The sequence below is a fragment of the Sminthopsis crassicaudata genome, chromosome 3 (genome assembly GCF_048593235.1).
Source record: "Sminthopsis crassicaudata isolate SCR6 chromosome 3, ASM4859323v1, whole genome shotgun sequence".
Taxonomy (NCBI): Eukaryota; Metazoa; Chordata; class Mammalia; order Dasyuromorphia; family Dasyuridae; genus Sminthopsis; species Sminthopsis crassicaudata.
The window spans coordinates 365302081-365318295 of NC_133619.1; the positions used below are offsets into that span (position 1 = coordinate 365302081).

The 16215-nt window shown below is 37.1% G+C and overlaps 1 protein-coding gene across 3 annotated transcripts in view; it reads right to left on the reverse strand.

Annotated features, from left to right (window-relative positions):
• The window catches only part of STEAP3 (STEAP3 metalloreductase), a 70637-nt gene that overhangs the window by 4378 nt on the left and 50044 nt on the right, over positions 1-16215 (reverse strand). For all 3 annotated transcript variants that reach the window (XM_074301838.1, XM_074301840.1, XM_074301841.1), the window contains exons 2-4: positions 11800-12299; positions 9077-9604; positions 6445-6609 (exon numbers count right to left, since the gene is read on the reverse strand). In XM_074301838.1, coding sequence (XP_074157939.1) covers positions 6445-6609; positions 9077-9604; positions 11800-12299 — 1193 coding nt within the window. The remainder of the gene's footprint in view (positions 1-6444; positions 6610-9076; positions 9605-11799; positions 12300-16215) is intronic.

The following is a 16215-nucleotide window of genomic DNA, read 5'->3' on the forward strand; positions in this document are numbered from 1 at the left end:
ATTTTTTTAGTTCCCTGCCCTTTGATTTAAATTCCTGAGTTCAATACATTTTCAGCCTAAAGTTAAGTAACCATTTTGAGTTCCTCATTTGTAAAATGAAAAATTAGACTAAGATGGGACACAGAAAAACTGCCTACTAGCTGCAAACTGCCTACTAGCCTCTCTTGGTTCATATATGAAGTGTCTACGAGCTTTCAGATGGAGGTCCCACAGAGAAAGATGGCTGGAAATGTCAGTTCATTACTAATTGTTCACAGAAATGGTATGACTAGGAAATGTTCCTGGCTTCTAATGTAATAATATCCCATATTAGTGAAAGTAGTGTCTTTACTTTTAAAATACAACATAAAGCCTGAGTAATTTGTTTCTGCACATCTCATTTTTCTGGAGTTTGTTTCCTTCCTTGTAACAATGTAAAAATACTAAAATAGCCAAAGGAGACCGAGTAAAGAGAAGATGTGCTATGAGAAAATTAATAACACTTTAACACATTCAGGCTATTTTTATTAAGTTTTATTAAAAAAAGAAACACAAGGGCAAATGAACTGACACTCCAGTGCTTGGGACAATTTGTTTAAAACAACAACTGGGGTTTGTGATCATTCTCTGTCATTATTGAAGCCTGGTGGCTGAAAGGGTGAAGTGAGAACTCCTTGAACTTTGCAGAGATGGTTACAATTGTTTCTATTTCACAAGCACTGGGATAACATGTTGCCATTCCTGTTCAAACTACACTGGTTCATGATTAGCTTAAATGATCTAATTAAAAGGTCAAATAGCCCAGGGAACAAAAGGATAAATATAAGCACAGATTATTTTAACATAACCCAATGTTCTGACATCTTAACAGTTCCTAAAGAATACAAAGTTGTCATGTAAAAATGAATGTTTTATTTATCTTTATTTTATTTTATTACTTTATTATTTATCTTTATTCATTATCAATGTGGAATGTCACCCCAGGAAAATGGGGACTTTTTGCTATAGATGGATATCAGCCATATTCATGTGCAAAGATTTTGTTTCCTTCAAAGTATACCTTTGGTCCCACCTCCTGTAAGAGACCTTAACTGTTCTGTATACTTTTTAAGTATTCTGTTACCCCCAACCCTCTTCCAAAGTCACTTTGTATTTATTGTGTATGTACACACTCACAATACCCATGGTACATGTTTTCCCCTTTAGAATGGAAGTTCCTTGAGGGAAGAGACTGCTTTATGTTGTGTTGATACTTTCAATGTCTAGCATAACACCTGGCATGGAGCAGGTTTCAAACAGTACTTATTGAACAGAAAACAAGATATTTAAGTAGTTAGCATCATGGAAAGAGAGAGAATTTTTATTCAGGTTTCAGAGAGAATATTTATCTCTGATACGTATATCAAACATGTAACTCTTTGACAAATTACTTTTTATGCATCTCAGTTTCTTCTGAGAAATTATAGAAATTGAGAGTTATAAAATGTAGAGAACTCCTCTGAGACCAAGTCCAGGCCCATTTAACACCCCCCCCCCCCCCCAGCCTGGGGTTAAGTGACTTGCTCAGGGTCACACAGCTAGGAAGTGTTAAGTGTCTGAGACCAGATTTGAACTCTGGTCCTCCTGAATTCAAGGTTGGTGCTCTATCCATTGCGCCACCTAGCTGCCCCCCTCCCCATTTAAACTTAAGTAAGAATTGGAGATGGCTAGGTGGTGCAATGGATAGAACACAGAGTGTGGAGTCAAAAAGACTCAACTTCTTGAGTTCAAATCCAACTTCAGACACTTACTAGCTGTATGACTCTGAGCAAGTCACTTTATTCTGTTTGCCTCAGTTTCCACATCTGTAAAATGAGACAGAAGAAGGAAAAGGCAAACCACTCCAATATCTTTGCCAAGAAAACCCCAAATGAGGTCACAAAATATCAAACACAACTGAACTAAAAAGAATCACACAAGCTAATTAGTTGTCTAGGATGGAATTTGAAGTCAGGTCTGCCTGATCCCAATCATCAGGGATGCTTAATTTTGGGGAAGTTATGATGAAACTCCTTTGTAAACCTAAAAATGCTTTAGATACAAACTATTTGCTTTCTCTTTTTTTGAACATTTTATTGTGTGATATGGCACCATTGGATGGGCAGAAGAAATAAATATAACTGAACTCAAATCAGTTTGTTTAGCTCTTGATTTACCACAGTATGTGATGTTGAAGTACCCAGGGGCTTATGCAGAAATCCTGTGGCCCAGGTCGACACTCATCAGTGACAGGGCACTCATTTTTTATTCCTTAAAAGTAAAGATAAAAATTTTCCATGCCCTCCTTGCAAATGTCTCTCCCTGCTAGTGCTGAAATTTTATTATTCACCCTTTTCAATATGCACAGTACAATCTGGCAGCTGGTTTTTGCTCAGAGAATCAAATCCTTCGGCTTTTTTCAGCAGCACCAGTCCAGGATATGTAATCTATTTCTGCTTAGTGAAACAACTATCTGTATGGGGAGGAATCTGCAGTCTATTTTAATTGTGGGTAAATCATGTACCATAGGATACTACAATCTGAGACAGAAAAATCCTAGAGTCAGGTTGGAGAGAGAAGGATTAGTGACAGATAAATAAAATTCTTTCTGCCCTCTTAGTTCTTAAACTAGCAAATGTCACAGCTCTGAGAGCTTCTTTAGAGATTCGAACTGGAGGAAGCAAGTTATTGCCTGCTGGATAGAAGTCGAAGAGTTCTAGAAATCATTTTAAATTATTGAATTTACTTTGTTCTAAAAAGTAAAATTAAGAGTCATTAACTAGATACTGATTATTTTGCTTAGAATACTATAACTTGTTTCTCTTGGGTGTCCATAGTGCCCAGTTGGTACCCAACCATCATTTGTTGACCATGATGATGATTCTATTTGTGGTGCCACTGCAGCCATATAATATAACAGATTGTATTCCTGGAAAAGTACATTTTGGGTGCTCTCCAAAGAAAAAAAGATCCCTGCCAAAGCAATCTCACTGTCTAGCCAGGGAGACAATGTATTCTGAAACAAATGAAACGGTTAGAGAACAATATTATATTTTAAACATTTGCATTTCATGTTGATATAATAAGGTGGTACGTGAAGTAATAGGAAGAGCATTGGACAAATAAAGGTATCTGGATTCAAATATTCTTTTTACCACTTGCTTGCTATGTGTTCTTGGCAAGTTATTTCATTTCTATGAGCCAACTCACTCATCTATGAAATGGAGATAATAATAATTGTAGTACTTATTTTATAGGATTGTTGAAGAAAGCTTTTTTTATAAATTGTAATAATAATACTCATTACCTTATAGACAACTAGAGAACAGGGTTACTTTAGATGTATCTTACAGAAAGGCTTACCTGTAACAGTGCAGATTACAATCTATCTTGCATTATTCATATATCTCCCTAGTATAAGTTTACCACAGATTATTTACCCAAGACCTTCTTTAAATCTTTTAACATTTTGTTGGTACTACTACAGCACAATTTATGTTATTCCTTGTTACCTTAAAGAAAGACTAGACAACCTCTTTTTTTTTAAATTAGAAAGTTTCTAGATAATACCACTTCTTGCATACATGATATCATTAGTAATTAAACTTATGAGGTGCTTTAAAACCCAAGGAGAATATTTTTATTAAAAAATAAGCCTTGGGGGCAGTTAGATGGCTCAGTATATAGAGCACCAGCCCTTAAATTAGGAAGACTTGAGTTCAAATCTGGTTTTAGACACTTAATACTTCCTAGCTGTATGACCCTGGGCAAGTCACCTTATCCCAATTGCTTCAGTTAAAAAATAAAAATAATCCTTGCTTTTGTTTTCCTTTCTTATTTTTTTCCTTTTTGAACTGATTTTTCTTGTGCAGCATAAATGTAAACATGTATAGAATATGTGAAAATATGTATAGAAGAATTGCACACGTTAACAGAATGGATTGTTTGCTTGCTGTTTAGGGTAGAGGCTGAAGGAAGGGAGGGAGAAAAATGTGGAACACAAGATTTTGCAAGGATGAATGTTGAAAACTTATCTTTGCATGTATTTTGAAAATAAAGTATAAGCTTTTAGGTCAGGGAACAGTTTAAAGTCACTGAAAGTGTGTTTTTATCAAATTATCTAAGACATTCTCTTCTTCCAGTTAAATCTGGGTTTAGTTCGTTGTTCATTTGTAGTGTGTCTATCTAAAATGTATGTAATGACAGACCAAATTAATGGGCTGTTTGCTTAAAATGAATAATAATCTGGACAATGTGCATTCTTCATCCACTTAGTTTTTCCTGTGTAGATTATGAGGATGATACCTTTGGAGTGACCTAGATACGTGCAGAGAGACTTAAGACCAAATGTTTACTCTGAAGCTCTAATACTTCAGCATGACAAATTAACAAATGATTTTTCATGCATTCAATTCTTTTATTCATTCAGTTTCATTAGATAGATATATCTTTAAAATGTGTATAAATCATTCTCACGAAGATTACGAAATTATTTCTCCTGTAATGTGGTCATCTTCCTTAGCCCTCTATTGCCCTTGAACCTGAACTCTGCCTCTGGTACATGAACAAATGATCTCATGCAGAGGAGAATAATGGAAAACAACTAGAAAATATGATTCAACATTAATAAATAAAAGAGACCAAATTGACCTTAAGGACTTCACATTAGAAATTATGAGTGATAAACAACATTAAAAAATTTAAACTAGGGCTTTTTATTGGCCAGAATTGTGTCATTTCTAAATGAGTTCTCTATTAAAAGCTGACCAGTGACTTGTTAGAGCAAAGGTCAAGATTAATGTCAAATGATACGAACCAAGATTTAGAGACCTCAGAGGTAATTTTGCCCAATTCTTCATTTTACATACAAATGCAGAACTTGAGGTCCAGAGAAAGTAATGACTTGGCTAAGATCACAATAGCAGTAAATAGTAGAACTAAAATTTGAATTTAAATCCTCTGGCTCCAAATCCAGTACTCTACTAATTTCCCACAATACAATGAAAACTCTGTGCAATGACAACAGCTCCAATTTGACCTATGTAAACAAGCTGTTGACATTGAAAAGTGAGAAATGGATAAAAGTAATGATATGACTGTCATTATTTCTTCTATATTTCTTCCACTATTTTCTTCCATCATATAGTTGCCACAGCAATGACCAAAAGAGCTTCAGCCAACATGAAAGGGAAGTATGTGCAAGGTTTTAATTGTGCAGTGTAGTTTTCAATATAGAATTAATGTTCTAATGATGGAGCATAATGTTTCAAAGGAGTTTGGGAAGAGAAGAATCAGTATAAACTGAACAGATAAGCATCTTCCTGGAGTTAGGGGTCCTGAATTGTACATTGAAAGGTAGATAATGCATAAGCATGATAATTGGGATAGTCAAAGGAACTTATTATAAAGTTCCTTTATAATTCTATTATAAAGTTATAGTTTATAACTTTATTATAAAGTATTATTATATTATTATTATAAAGTATAGTTTAGTTTCACAAACATTGTTAGGACACTAATAGTGGCATTTCATGATGCTCTGCACCCTATTGATAATGTGTGGCTATGACTCCAAAGAATTTTGGATGAAACACCATTCTTTCTACAATGGCTACAATTTGTCAAGCATTATATTTTAAACCATACATAATACTATCGTTCATAATGCTGTCTTTTTTCACAAATTATTTCATGTGTACATTTCTCTTGTCTTTCTAACTGGCTTTTTTAGTCTGTATCTGTAGCCTAGTCATTCCTTCTCTTGGAGCAACTTATAACACTTTATAGAACTGTAATCAATCCCATTTCTTACAGCAGAAACAATTCTACTCCAAATCTTGCCTTTTTATCCCTATATAGTACAAGGAGTTCCCATTTATCAAATTTTGAAGGAGAATAGGATGTTCTTATTAATTATATGTTTTGATTAATAAGCATAGGAAATTTTTGCCTAGAATCTCTGAATTTGCCTTAAGCTTTTTTTTTTTTTTTGAGAATTGTTATCTTAATATAATTGCTTTTCTCTCTAATCCTATGTTTTTTATTTTATGTATTTAAAAATGTTTCTCAGAAGGAGTCTGTAGTTTTTGCCAGGTTGCTAAACAGTTCTGTGACACAGAAATGGTAAATAAGTTATTTCATTATTAGATCCTCACAATAGATATAATTATTTCTATTTTACATTTAAAGAAATAGACTGTGAGAAGTATCTTTGAGACTGGATTTGAACTCATCATTTCCTGACTTCAGGCCTAAGGTTCTATCCACTGTGCCCCCTAGATGCCATTTGCTAGCCCATGCTTATAGACTAGGAAAACTGAGTCATATCACAGAAAAGGAACAGATGTATTTGTGACAGTCCGAGGCATGAGCTTAAACTATAGTCTAGGTCTACACTTTCTAGGAAATGACTGTTTTTTTTTTTTTTTTTTTTTTTTTTTTTTTTACCTGAACAAAAGTGAATTCCCTCCAGTTGAGGGAATTTGAGATAGAAGGCAATGAGGTGATGGCCAGCAGTGACAGAATGCCTAGGGCTAGGATTCCCAGTGAGATATAAATCTCCATTCTCCAGACTTCCTCCTCATTCCATATATTGCTCTTGTTTGCCAAGACCTGTCACAGACAAAAACAACAACAACAACAAAAAAAAAAAAATCAAGAAATACACTATCAACAGCTGAGGATAGTATGATTAGATTTTTTTTCCCTGAGAACCTAGAAATAAGTAGGCTTTAAAGGCTATCAAGGTAAGGGTGGGGTAGGGGAGAGGCACAGATATAGAATTTAGAACTGACATAAAGAAGAACACATTAAGTTGTTAACCACTCAGAGAGGAAGTGAATTATTCTTCCTTGGAGATCTTTCCAAATAGGATTCATTGGAGTGGAAGATACTTCTCCTAACTATAATTCTGGGATGGACATGAGTGACAGATAACACCTGGGATTGCAAGCCAAAAGATATCATGCACATACCAGGGGAGTATATTAGCTCTATTGATGGGGGTTGAGGTCCCCCTGGCTGACCTTTGATTTACAAATCCTGGTCAGTGGGCTTTCCCCATCCCTCACCAGATCTGAGCTAAGTTGGGTTTTCCCAACCCCCACAGTTTAAACCCACTGAATTCTATTCAAAGCTGACCCTGGCTGAAAGCCCGCCAGGAGCCTGGGACTCCACCCACAAGCACTTTTAGGTATAAAAGAGCCAAACTGGAGCTCTCTCTTGGCAGGAGCTCTTCCCCCCAAACATGGTATCCTTCCAGCCATGTAAGGGTTCCTGCCCACCCAGCGACCACCTCTGGCCCTGGCGTCTTTCTACCTTTAACTTTACTTCCAAATCCTACAATAAACCTTTTTTTATCAATCTAGGTTTTAGGGTCTGTAAATTCCTTTTACAGGGGACTCTGCACCATCACGCGACTATCTTTGCGCCAACCCAAAAGGGGGGGTCCCCCTTCCCTAACTCTCATCACTATCATGTCTGCATACACAGATGAACATTCCCATTAGCCACAATTCCCTTTAAACATGTAAAAGTTTACAGAGTTTGGAGGTCTAAATTCTCCAATTCTGCTACTAACAAACAAGCTGTGTGACCTTGGCCAAGATATTTATCATTCTCTGGGTCTCAGTTTCTTTATTTGCTAGGATTAGGTGAATGATTCTATCCTATTCAACCCTCAATTCTTATTATATAAGTGTAACATTGTTTAAAAAAAAAAAAATCAACATTAGCCAGAAAAAGGTAGCTTTAGCTACACTCTCACAAAGAATAGTGCAAATTTTCTCCTTAATTACACATAAGAAGGTGTCATCCACACTCAATGTGCTAACACCTATTGGACTTTAATGATGCTAATTAAATGGATGTTGATTTTTTGGGATGTTCTTTCTAGGTCTAAGAGGCAATCATAACTGGGTAATATTAAAACTACCCAATGATGATGAAAACTAGAGCTTTGACTACATACATTCTCATGCAATTTCCCTTTTTTTCTCTTTTGATATTTTTACTTCAAAAGGAAAGATTGGGGTTGGCAGAAAGAGAAAATGCATGTGAGAGTCTGGGTTTTAGTCAATCAGTCACCTTCATTAATCTCTGAATTTTTAACTCTCTCCCTTTCTCCAATTTTAGTAAAGAATGTTTGTTACATCCAGAAGTAAACAGTATTTAAACAGCAAATTTAGTTTGTCCTGAAAGGGATGGAAGATGAGTGTTCTGTTAGTCAGTGTTAGGCCTAATGACCAGCTTTCACAAGACCTAATCTTTCCAGCCAGAAAACACAAAATATTAAATAAATAATATCTCATATATGGATAGTGTATCACATATATATATGGATCAACAGAAGGAATTGGAGATGTTTATCTTGGAGAAGAGACTCATAGGAGGCATGACAGCTTTCTCTAGATATTTCAGGAGCTGCTATTGTAGGGAAGAGGGATCAGACTCATTCTGTTTAGGGTCATCCATTATTCTATGCTGCCTCTCAACAAAGTGTCTGAATGTCCCAGATCCTACAGAGGATAGCCCTAAAGGCTTGCTGAGCTTTGCTCAGTTATCTTTTGGGTAATCCAAGTCCTTGTAGGGGAGTTGTGGGGAATGAAAAGAGAAAGAGCATTGAATGCATGAACTTACCTGTACCTATGGCTATACAAAGCAATACTGGGCCGCTTAAAAATCTGACAGCATAGTTATGCTGTTGAATATGTACAAATAGGTAAAAAATATTTCTTTGATGTCAGTAGTTAATGCCTGGAATGTTGGGGCTGGGAAGATCCTTAGAGAAAATCTGATCCAATAAAACAAGGAAACTGAAGATCAGATGAGGAAAATGACTGGCTTAAGATCAAATAGCCAGGTAGGGACAGAACTGGGGCTAGAATATAGTTCCTGATTCCACATTAAATGTTTTTTTTTTATTGTTTTTCCTTTGTTCCCCCCCCATACCACACTTCAAGAGGTCTGGCCCAATAATAAATATATCAGGGCTTAAGAAACCAAGGAAGAACTTATCTGTCCCCCTCCCCAGGAATATCATATGACCCACTGAGTGTCCTAAGTCTCAAGGCGAGAATACCTGCTTGACAGCTTCGTTGATAATCAGGTAACGACTGGAGCGTCGCAGAGGCAGGCAGAAGCTGTAGACGGCATGCAGAGAGGCACAGAAAAAACTGAGGAGGCCGATCTGTTTGCGGTGCTGGAGCCAGTGGTCAAGCCAGTCAGGAAATCGGCTGTATTTGGTGCCCCGGTAGAGCTGCAGGGCAGCGGCCAGGACCCCAGGAAGGTACACCAGGGACAGCATGACGTACGCCACGCAGGGCAAGGTGGTATTGACCACAGAGAGAGGGAGTTTATAGAACTTGTTCTTGCGCTCTTGGATATATGGTTGTAATACATCCCGGATGAAGTTATACGTGTAGAAGCAGATGAAGAGCCCGAGGGCCAAGATTGCTGGAATCTTCCACTCGGGGAGAAGTCGGAGGGGGATAGCCTCAATCTCCTTGGCATATACCAGTGACCCCATGTCTACCGGGCTGAAGCCCATGGCTCGGGCTATCTCTGAGACTTTATATTTTGCTTCCTGCTGATCTCCGGAAATTAGCACCTAAATAGAAAATTAATACCAGGAAACAAGCTTGTAAAAGGGCAATCAGATCATAGAAAGTTAGAACTGGGAGGAATCTTGGCGATCTCTTAGTTCAATCAGACGCCAGTCCCATTCCATGCCCTCCCCTGCTACTTTCTTGTTGTGACATGTGTGCTTTTCACCCCCTTGCTGATGGCAATCGTTAGAAGGAAGAATCCTGGTGAAAAACATAATTGGAGAAAGCTTTATAATTTTCAGAGGGTACCAATATCCATTAATCATTTCAGATATTATTAACCCCATGTCAGGGATTAAAGTTAAAATCACAGAGTGAATTAGTGGAAGGGTTAGGATTACCATTCTGTTTCCCTGAGTCTAAAACTAGCATTCTTTCTTGTACAACATGCTGCTTCCTGGCCTCTGGGCTATACGGTTAGAAATCTTCTTCACTTGCCAAAATGCTTCAGCTGTCTTTTACCTCCATCTCTGTGGCTCACTTCTTGCCTTGGCGAATTCCTTCCAGAATCACAATCCTTAACACTCTAGGTTTCACCTCCCTCCCCTAGGGAGGTACCTTCTCCCCATCCCACTTCCTTTTCAGGCTCCTTTTGTGTATTTAAGTTCCTCGAGGACAAGGACTGCCCTTTTTTTGCTCATATCACCAGTGCTTAGTATAGTCCCTGGCCCAGGGTAAGTACTTAATAAGTGCTTGGAGACTTGGACTGATTTTAGAGGAATCTATCTCTAATAACTAGGAATTTCAACTGAGAAACTAGAAGTTCAGAATGCTTGCTATGTTGTTGTTAAGTTGTTTTTCAGTTGTGTTGGACCCTGTGATCTCATTTGGGGTTTTCCTGGCAAAGATACAGTTAAGATTTGCTATTTCCTTCTCCAGCCCATTTTACAGATGAGGAAACTGAGGCAAACAGGGTTAGGTGACTTGTCCAGGATCACATAGCTAATAAGTATTTGAGGCTAAATTTGAAGCCAGGAGGATGAATCTTCCTAACTCCAGGTCTATTGTACAGACTTTAGCAATTAGGGCTACCTTTGAATGTTCTGTCACTTCATTAGTCATACACATAATATATTCCCAGGTAATTTGTGTATGGTTGAAACATCTATAATAGACTGTCTCCTACCCCATCTTTCATTGCCCCAGGTGCTTGGCAGCAGTGCTTTTGCAGTCTACCATCTATACGAAGTGTCTTTATAAATTTTGTTTGAGACTTGGACTCTATACTTTCAATTTCTTTTCTGAATTATATACCGTGCCAACAAGATCTCTTTCTGTGGCTTCCTGCTGCCCACCAAATAAGGTACAAGCTCTGCTTTACTTTTAAGAAAAAAGACATAAAATAATGTCAAGGATTCCAATGGACTTCTCATTACTTCCCTACATGAACACTTCCTTTGAGCTATAGTGGACTTATTTTCCACCAGACATACATAAATATTCTACCTTCTAGATTCAGTTCCAATCAGCCTCAGTCCTCTACTTCATCACTAGTCTCTAACTCTTCCACCGCCCACTCTCCTGCTCTGATTTTAACTTCCTTTTGTGTGTGTCTGTTAAAACTGTACATTTCTCAAGGACAGGTTTTTCTATTTGTATCCATGGCACATAGTAAATACTTAATAAATGTTTCTTAATTTTTATTCCTAATGTCCCCCCATTTGAAATACTATTCCTTTCCTCTTCTATTCATCCAAACTTTACTCCACCCAAAGCAACTTTACTTTTCTACTTCAAATCCTACTGTACTTTTTCTTCTGTGTTCCTAGCCTTTCTCAAATTAGGAAGTTATTCTACATTGTCACATTAGCCATGCATTTATAATCTTCTCATCAACTACACAGTCATCCTCTCTGAAGGCAAAGCCCATGCCCTTTTTTCTATATTCCTTATACCAGAATATAGGACTGTGTATATATTAAGCACTAAACAATTACTTATATTAATGATTGATAGGAATTCTTTGTATATGGGCCTATATCTTCTTTCTCAGACTATTGTTTTGCATGAAACTACTCTCTTCTCTAGCCTGAGTTCCAAATACCATTAAATACTGCTTATCACACCATTTCTCTCTCTTAGCTTAGCAACCATTCTGAATTAGAATTCTGTATTCAAGTCTGAAAGGTATTTCTCTGTCTTTTCCTCTCCTCCTCCAGAAGCACTTCATTCCATTCTGTTTCTCCCACAAACCTACCTGTTTGTTCCCATCTTTTGGACCAGACTGCAGGGACCAGGCAGAGATGACATTGAAGGCCTTGACAACCGTGCAGCTAGGGAAGAGGGAAGCAAGGTGTTCAGCATTAGACTCACGCTGCTGGAGGTGCTCCTTCTCCGTGCTATTGCTTACATCCACAAGGATCTTGCCCACTAGCAGGTCACTCAAGCTACTGAGAGTAGAGTAGTGCTCTCGATACATGGCCACAAAGATGATTTCAGGTGTGCTCACAGCCTCTGCTTGCAAGATTACCTGGGCTGCAGCAGGAAACAACCCTGCTGTTCTTTTTGGGTTGCGGCTCCCAACAATGACTCTGTAGCCTGAGCCCACTAGGCGTGTGGCCAAAGAACGGGCAAAGTCACCACTGCCCAGGATGCCCACAGTCTGGGACTGGCTGGGAATCTCTGTGAGGTTGGGGTTGCTCTCCATAAGCTGACGAGAAATTAGGGGCTTGTCCATGTCTCCAGACATTTTTTCAGCTGAAATGAAAAAACAAGCAGCTGTAGCTGTATATGTACATGCGCATATATATATATATATATGTGAAAGAGTGGTGCTGCTGAATGACATGATTCTATGTTTATTTATTTTTTAACCTGTGCCAAAAAACTCCAAATGGAGTTACAAAGAGTTAAATTGTATTTTTATTTTGCTAAACATTTCTTAATTACTTTTTAAAAAATAATAGCTTTTTATATTCAAAATATATGCAAAAAGTTTTTCTCCCTGAGGCAACTGGGGTTAAGTGACTTGCTCAGGGTTATATAGCTAGGAAGTATTAAGTGTCTGAGGCCAGATTTGAACTCAGGTCCTCCTGACTTCAGGGCTGGTGCACCATCCACTGCACCACCTAGCTGCCCCCAAAAAGTTTTTAACATTTACCCTTGCAAAATCTTGTGTTCCAAATTTTTCTCCCTTCCTTCTCCTTACCCCCTCCCCTCACGAGTAATTCAATATATTAAACATGTGGAATTCTTCTATAGAATTTCCACAATTATGCTGCACAAGAAAAATCAGATCAAAAGAGGGGAAATGAGAAAGTAAACACAATGCAACCAAACAACAACAAAAAAAGGTGAAAATATTATATTGTGTAGAGGGAGGGAAGGGAAAATTTGGAAAAATGAATACAAGGGATAATGTTGTAAAAAAAATTACCCATGCATATGTACTGTCAAAAAATTATAATTATAAAATTAATAAAAATAAATAAAGAAAATTTTTAAAAAAGAAAATACTATATTGTGATCCACTTTCAGTCCCCACAATCCTCTTTCTGGCTGCAGATGGCTCTTTCCATCACAAGTCTATTGGAATTAGCCTGAATCATCTCATTGCTATGATTCTATATTTAGAGAATAAACTTAAGGATTAGATTAGTGATAGAACCCAGATCTGAGGATTCCTAAACTAGTCTTCTTTCACTCAGTCTTATTTATTGCCCATCTTTTTTTTTTTTTTACATATACACATACTTATATATGCTATACCTGCTTTCCCTTTTCCCCAGATCAATACCACATACATTCACAGAATGTAAAGGCTGAAATGGGTCTTTAGAGATATCCAGGCTGATCACTTCACTTATGAGACAGAAACTGAAAACTAAATAAGGAAACTTTTCCAAAATCCTATCTATCTAGTAGTAAAGCCAGAGCTAGAACCCAAGTTTAGTGTCCCGTTCCCATTCTCTCATGGCTCTCTACCTTCCTGGATAATATCTGTCACAGAGAAGTTTGGGGTGACAGAACTACATAAGAATGCCATTATATTAGCCCATGGCCATGGCCCCAGGGCCTAAAATAAATGTAATTAATACAGTTCAGCCTCTACCCTCGATGTATCCATGTGTGTTGATGGGACCATCATCTTCTAACAGCAGACAAAGCTGGTCTTTTTATGAAGAAGCAGAATAGATAGCTTATTCTTTATGTGACCTAAGGCCTGATCACTTTACCCCAGGGGACCTCAGTTTCCTTACCTGCAAAACAAAATCTTTGCAGTCTAAAGTTCCTTCCAGTTTTAAGTTTATGACTCTCTTTGTTCCTTCTTTGTCTCACTTAAATGACTTTGTCTTTGACTCTCAAGGAAAAGATCCTGAGGGTGGATTTTTATTAGAGGAATGAGAAGAAACTGTACCTGACTGGAAGTGGAAAGGAGGCAACACTGAATAGATGAAAAGATAGAAAAAGGGGAAGGGGACAGTACAGGCAAACTTTGTTTCACGGAAAGAACACTGAACTTGCAGGCAGAGCCAAGATGGAGGGGTAAAGACAGGAACTTGCCCAAATTCTCCCTCAAATGCTTCCAATTTCTTTAAATAATGATTCTAAACAAATTTTAGAGCATCAGAATATACAAAAAAAAAATGGAATGAAACAATTTTCCAGCTAAAGACAACTTAGAAGGTCAAAAGCAACGAACACTGGACTTGCAGGGTGAAGCTGGGTTCAAATCCTTGCTAGGCTGCTTGCTAATAATGAATTTTTTAGATACTAATGATTTTTCTTAACTCTGGATTCCTCATCTGTAGAAAATGGAACAATAATACCTATCTACTTCATAGACTGTTAATGGGGAGAAAGTGCTTTGTTAGAAACATAACAACCCTGTGAAACAGATTCATGGATTATCCCCATTTTATTGATGAGAAAACTTGAGCTTAGAAGGGCAGCTAAGTAGGGCAGAGAATATATGAATGCTGGATCTAGAGCAAGGAAAATTCAAATTCCTGAATTCAAATCTGGCCTCAGACACTTATTAGCTGTGTGACTAGGCAAGTCACTTTCCATTTGCCTCAGTCTCCTCATCTGTAAAATGAGCTGGAGAAGGAAATGGCAAACCACTCCAGTATTTCTGGCAAGAAAACTCCAAATAAGGTCATAAAAGTCAAATGACTGAGCATGATTAAACACCAGAATGGTTATGCCTTAGACAACCCTATCTGGCTTTGTTTCTAGGAAAGGATTCTTTCATTCCTTGCTTAAATTTTTCATTTCAAATTATGAACAAAATCAACCACAAACAAAAACATTTCAATATGTAATTTTTTTTTTAAAAAGGATTGTATATACAAGCCATTCTAATTGATAAATGAGGATCACATCAAAGGATATAAAGAGAATTTTCAAATAAAGAAATCAACGTCATTTCTAATCATATGAAATGCTCTAAATCACTATTGATTAGAGAAATACAAATTAAGACAACTTTGAGGTGCCACTTCACATCTCTCAGTTTAGCTAAAATAATGGAAAAGATAATGAAAAATGTTGGAGTAGATGTGGAAAAACTGGAACACTAATGCATTATTGGTGGAGTTTTGAGATGATTCAACCATTCTGGAGAGCAATTTAGAGCTATGCCCAAAGGGCTATCAAACTGTGCATACCCTTTGATCCAGCAAGGTCTCTACTGGGTCTGTATCCCAAAGAAATCTTAAAAGAGAGAAAAGGACCCACATGTGCAAAAATATTTACAGCAGCTCTTTTTGTAATGTCAAGGAATTGAGTAGATGCTCATCTGAATAAGTTATGATTATAAGTTATATGAATATAATGAAATATTATTGTTGTATAAGCAATGATTATCAGGATGATGTCAGGAAAGCCTGGCAAGATTCACATGAACTGATGCTGAGTGAATTAAGCAGAATCAAGAGAACACTGTACACAACAGCAAGATTATATAATGATCAACTATAATGGACATGGTTCTTCTCAACAATGAGCTGATTCAAGGCAACTCCGATAGAGCTGTAATGGAAAGAGCCATCTACATTTTTAGAGAGAGAACTTCAGAGACTAAATGTGGATCACAGCATAATATTTTTACCTTTTTGTTGTTGTTGCTGTTGTTTTCTTTTTTGTTTCTTGTGTTTTTTCACTTTTGATCTGGTTTTTCTTGTGCAGCATGACAAATATGGAAATATGTTTAGAAGAATTCTACATATTTAACCTATATAACATATATCATATTGATTGCTATCTTGGAGAGTGGAGAGGAAAGGGAGAAAAATTTGGAATGCAAGGTTTTGCAAATGAGAATGTTGAAAACGATCTTTGCATGTATTTGGGGGAAAAATATTATTAAAAAAAAAAAAAAAAAGAAAAGGAAGAGATCCAGATGACTTCTAAGGACTCTCTACTTCTAGATTTATTTAATTGTTTGTTTGTTTGTTTGTTTTTTGAGGCTGGAGTTAAGTGACTTGCCCAGGGTCACACAGCTAGGAAGTATTAAGTATCTGAGACCAAATTTGAACTCGGGTCCTCCTGAATTCAGGGCTGATGCTCTATCCACTGCGCCACCTAGCTGCCCCTAGATTTATTTTTTAAAAAAGGATTGTATATAAAATCATAAACTTCTGTTGTATACATCATTTGTTTTTTATATTAA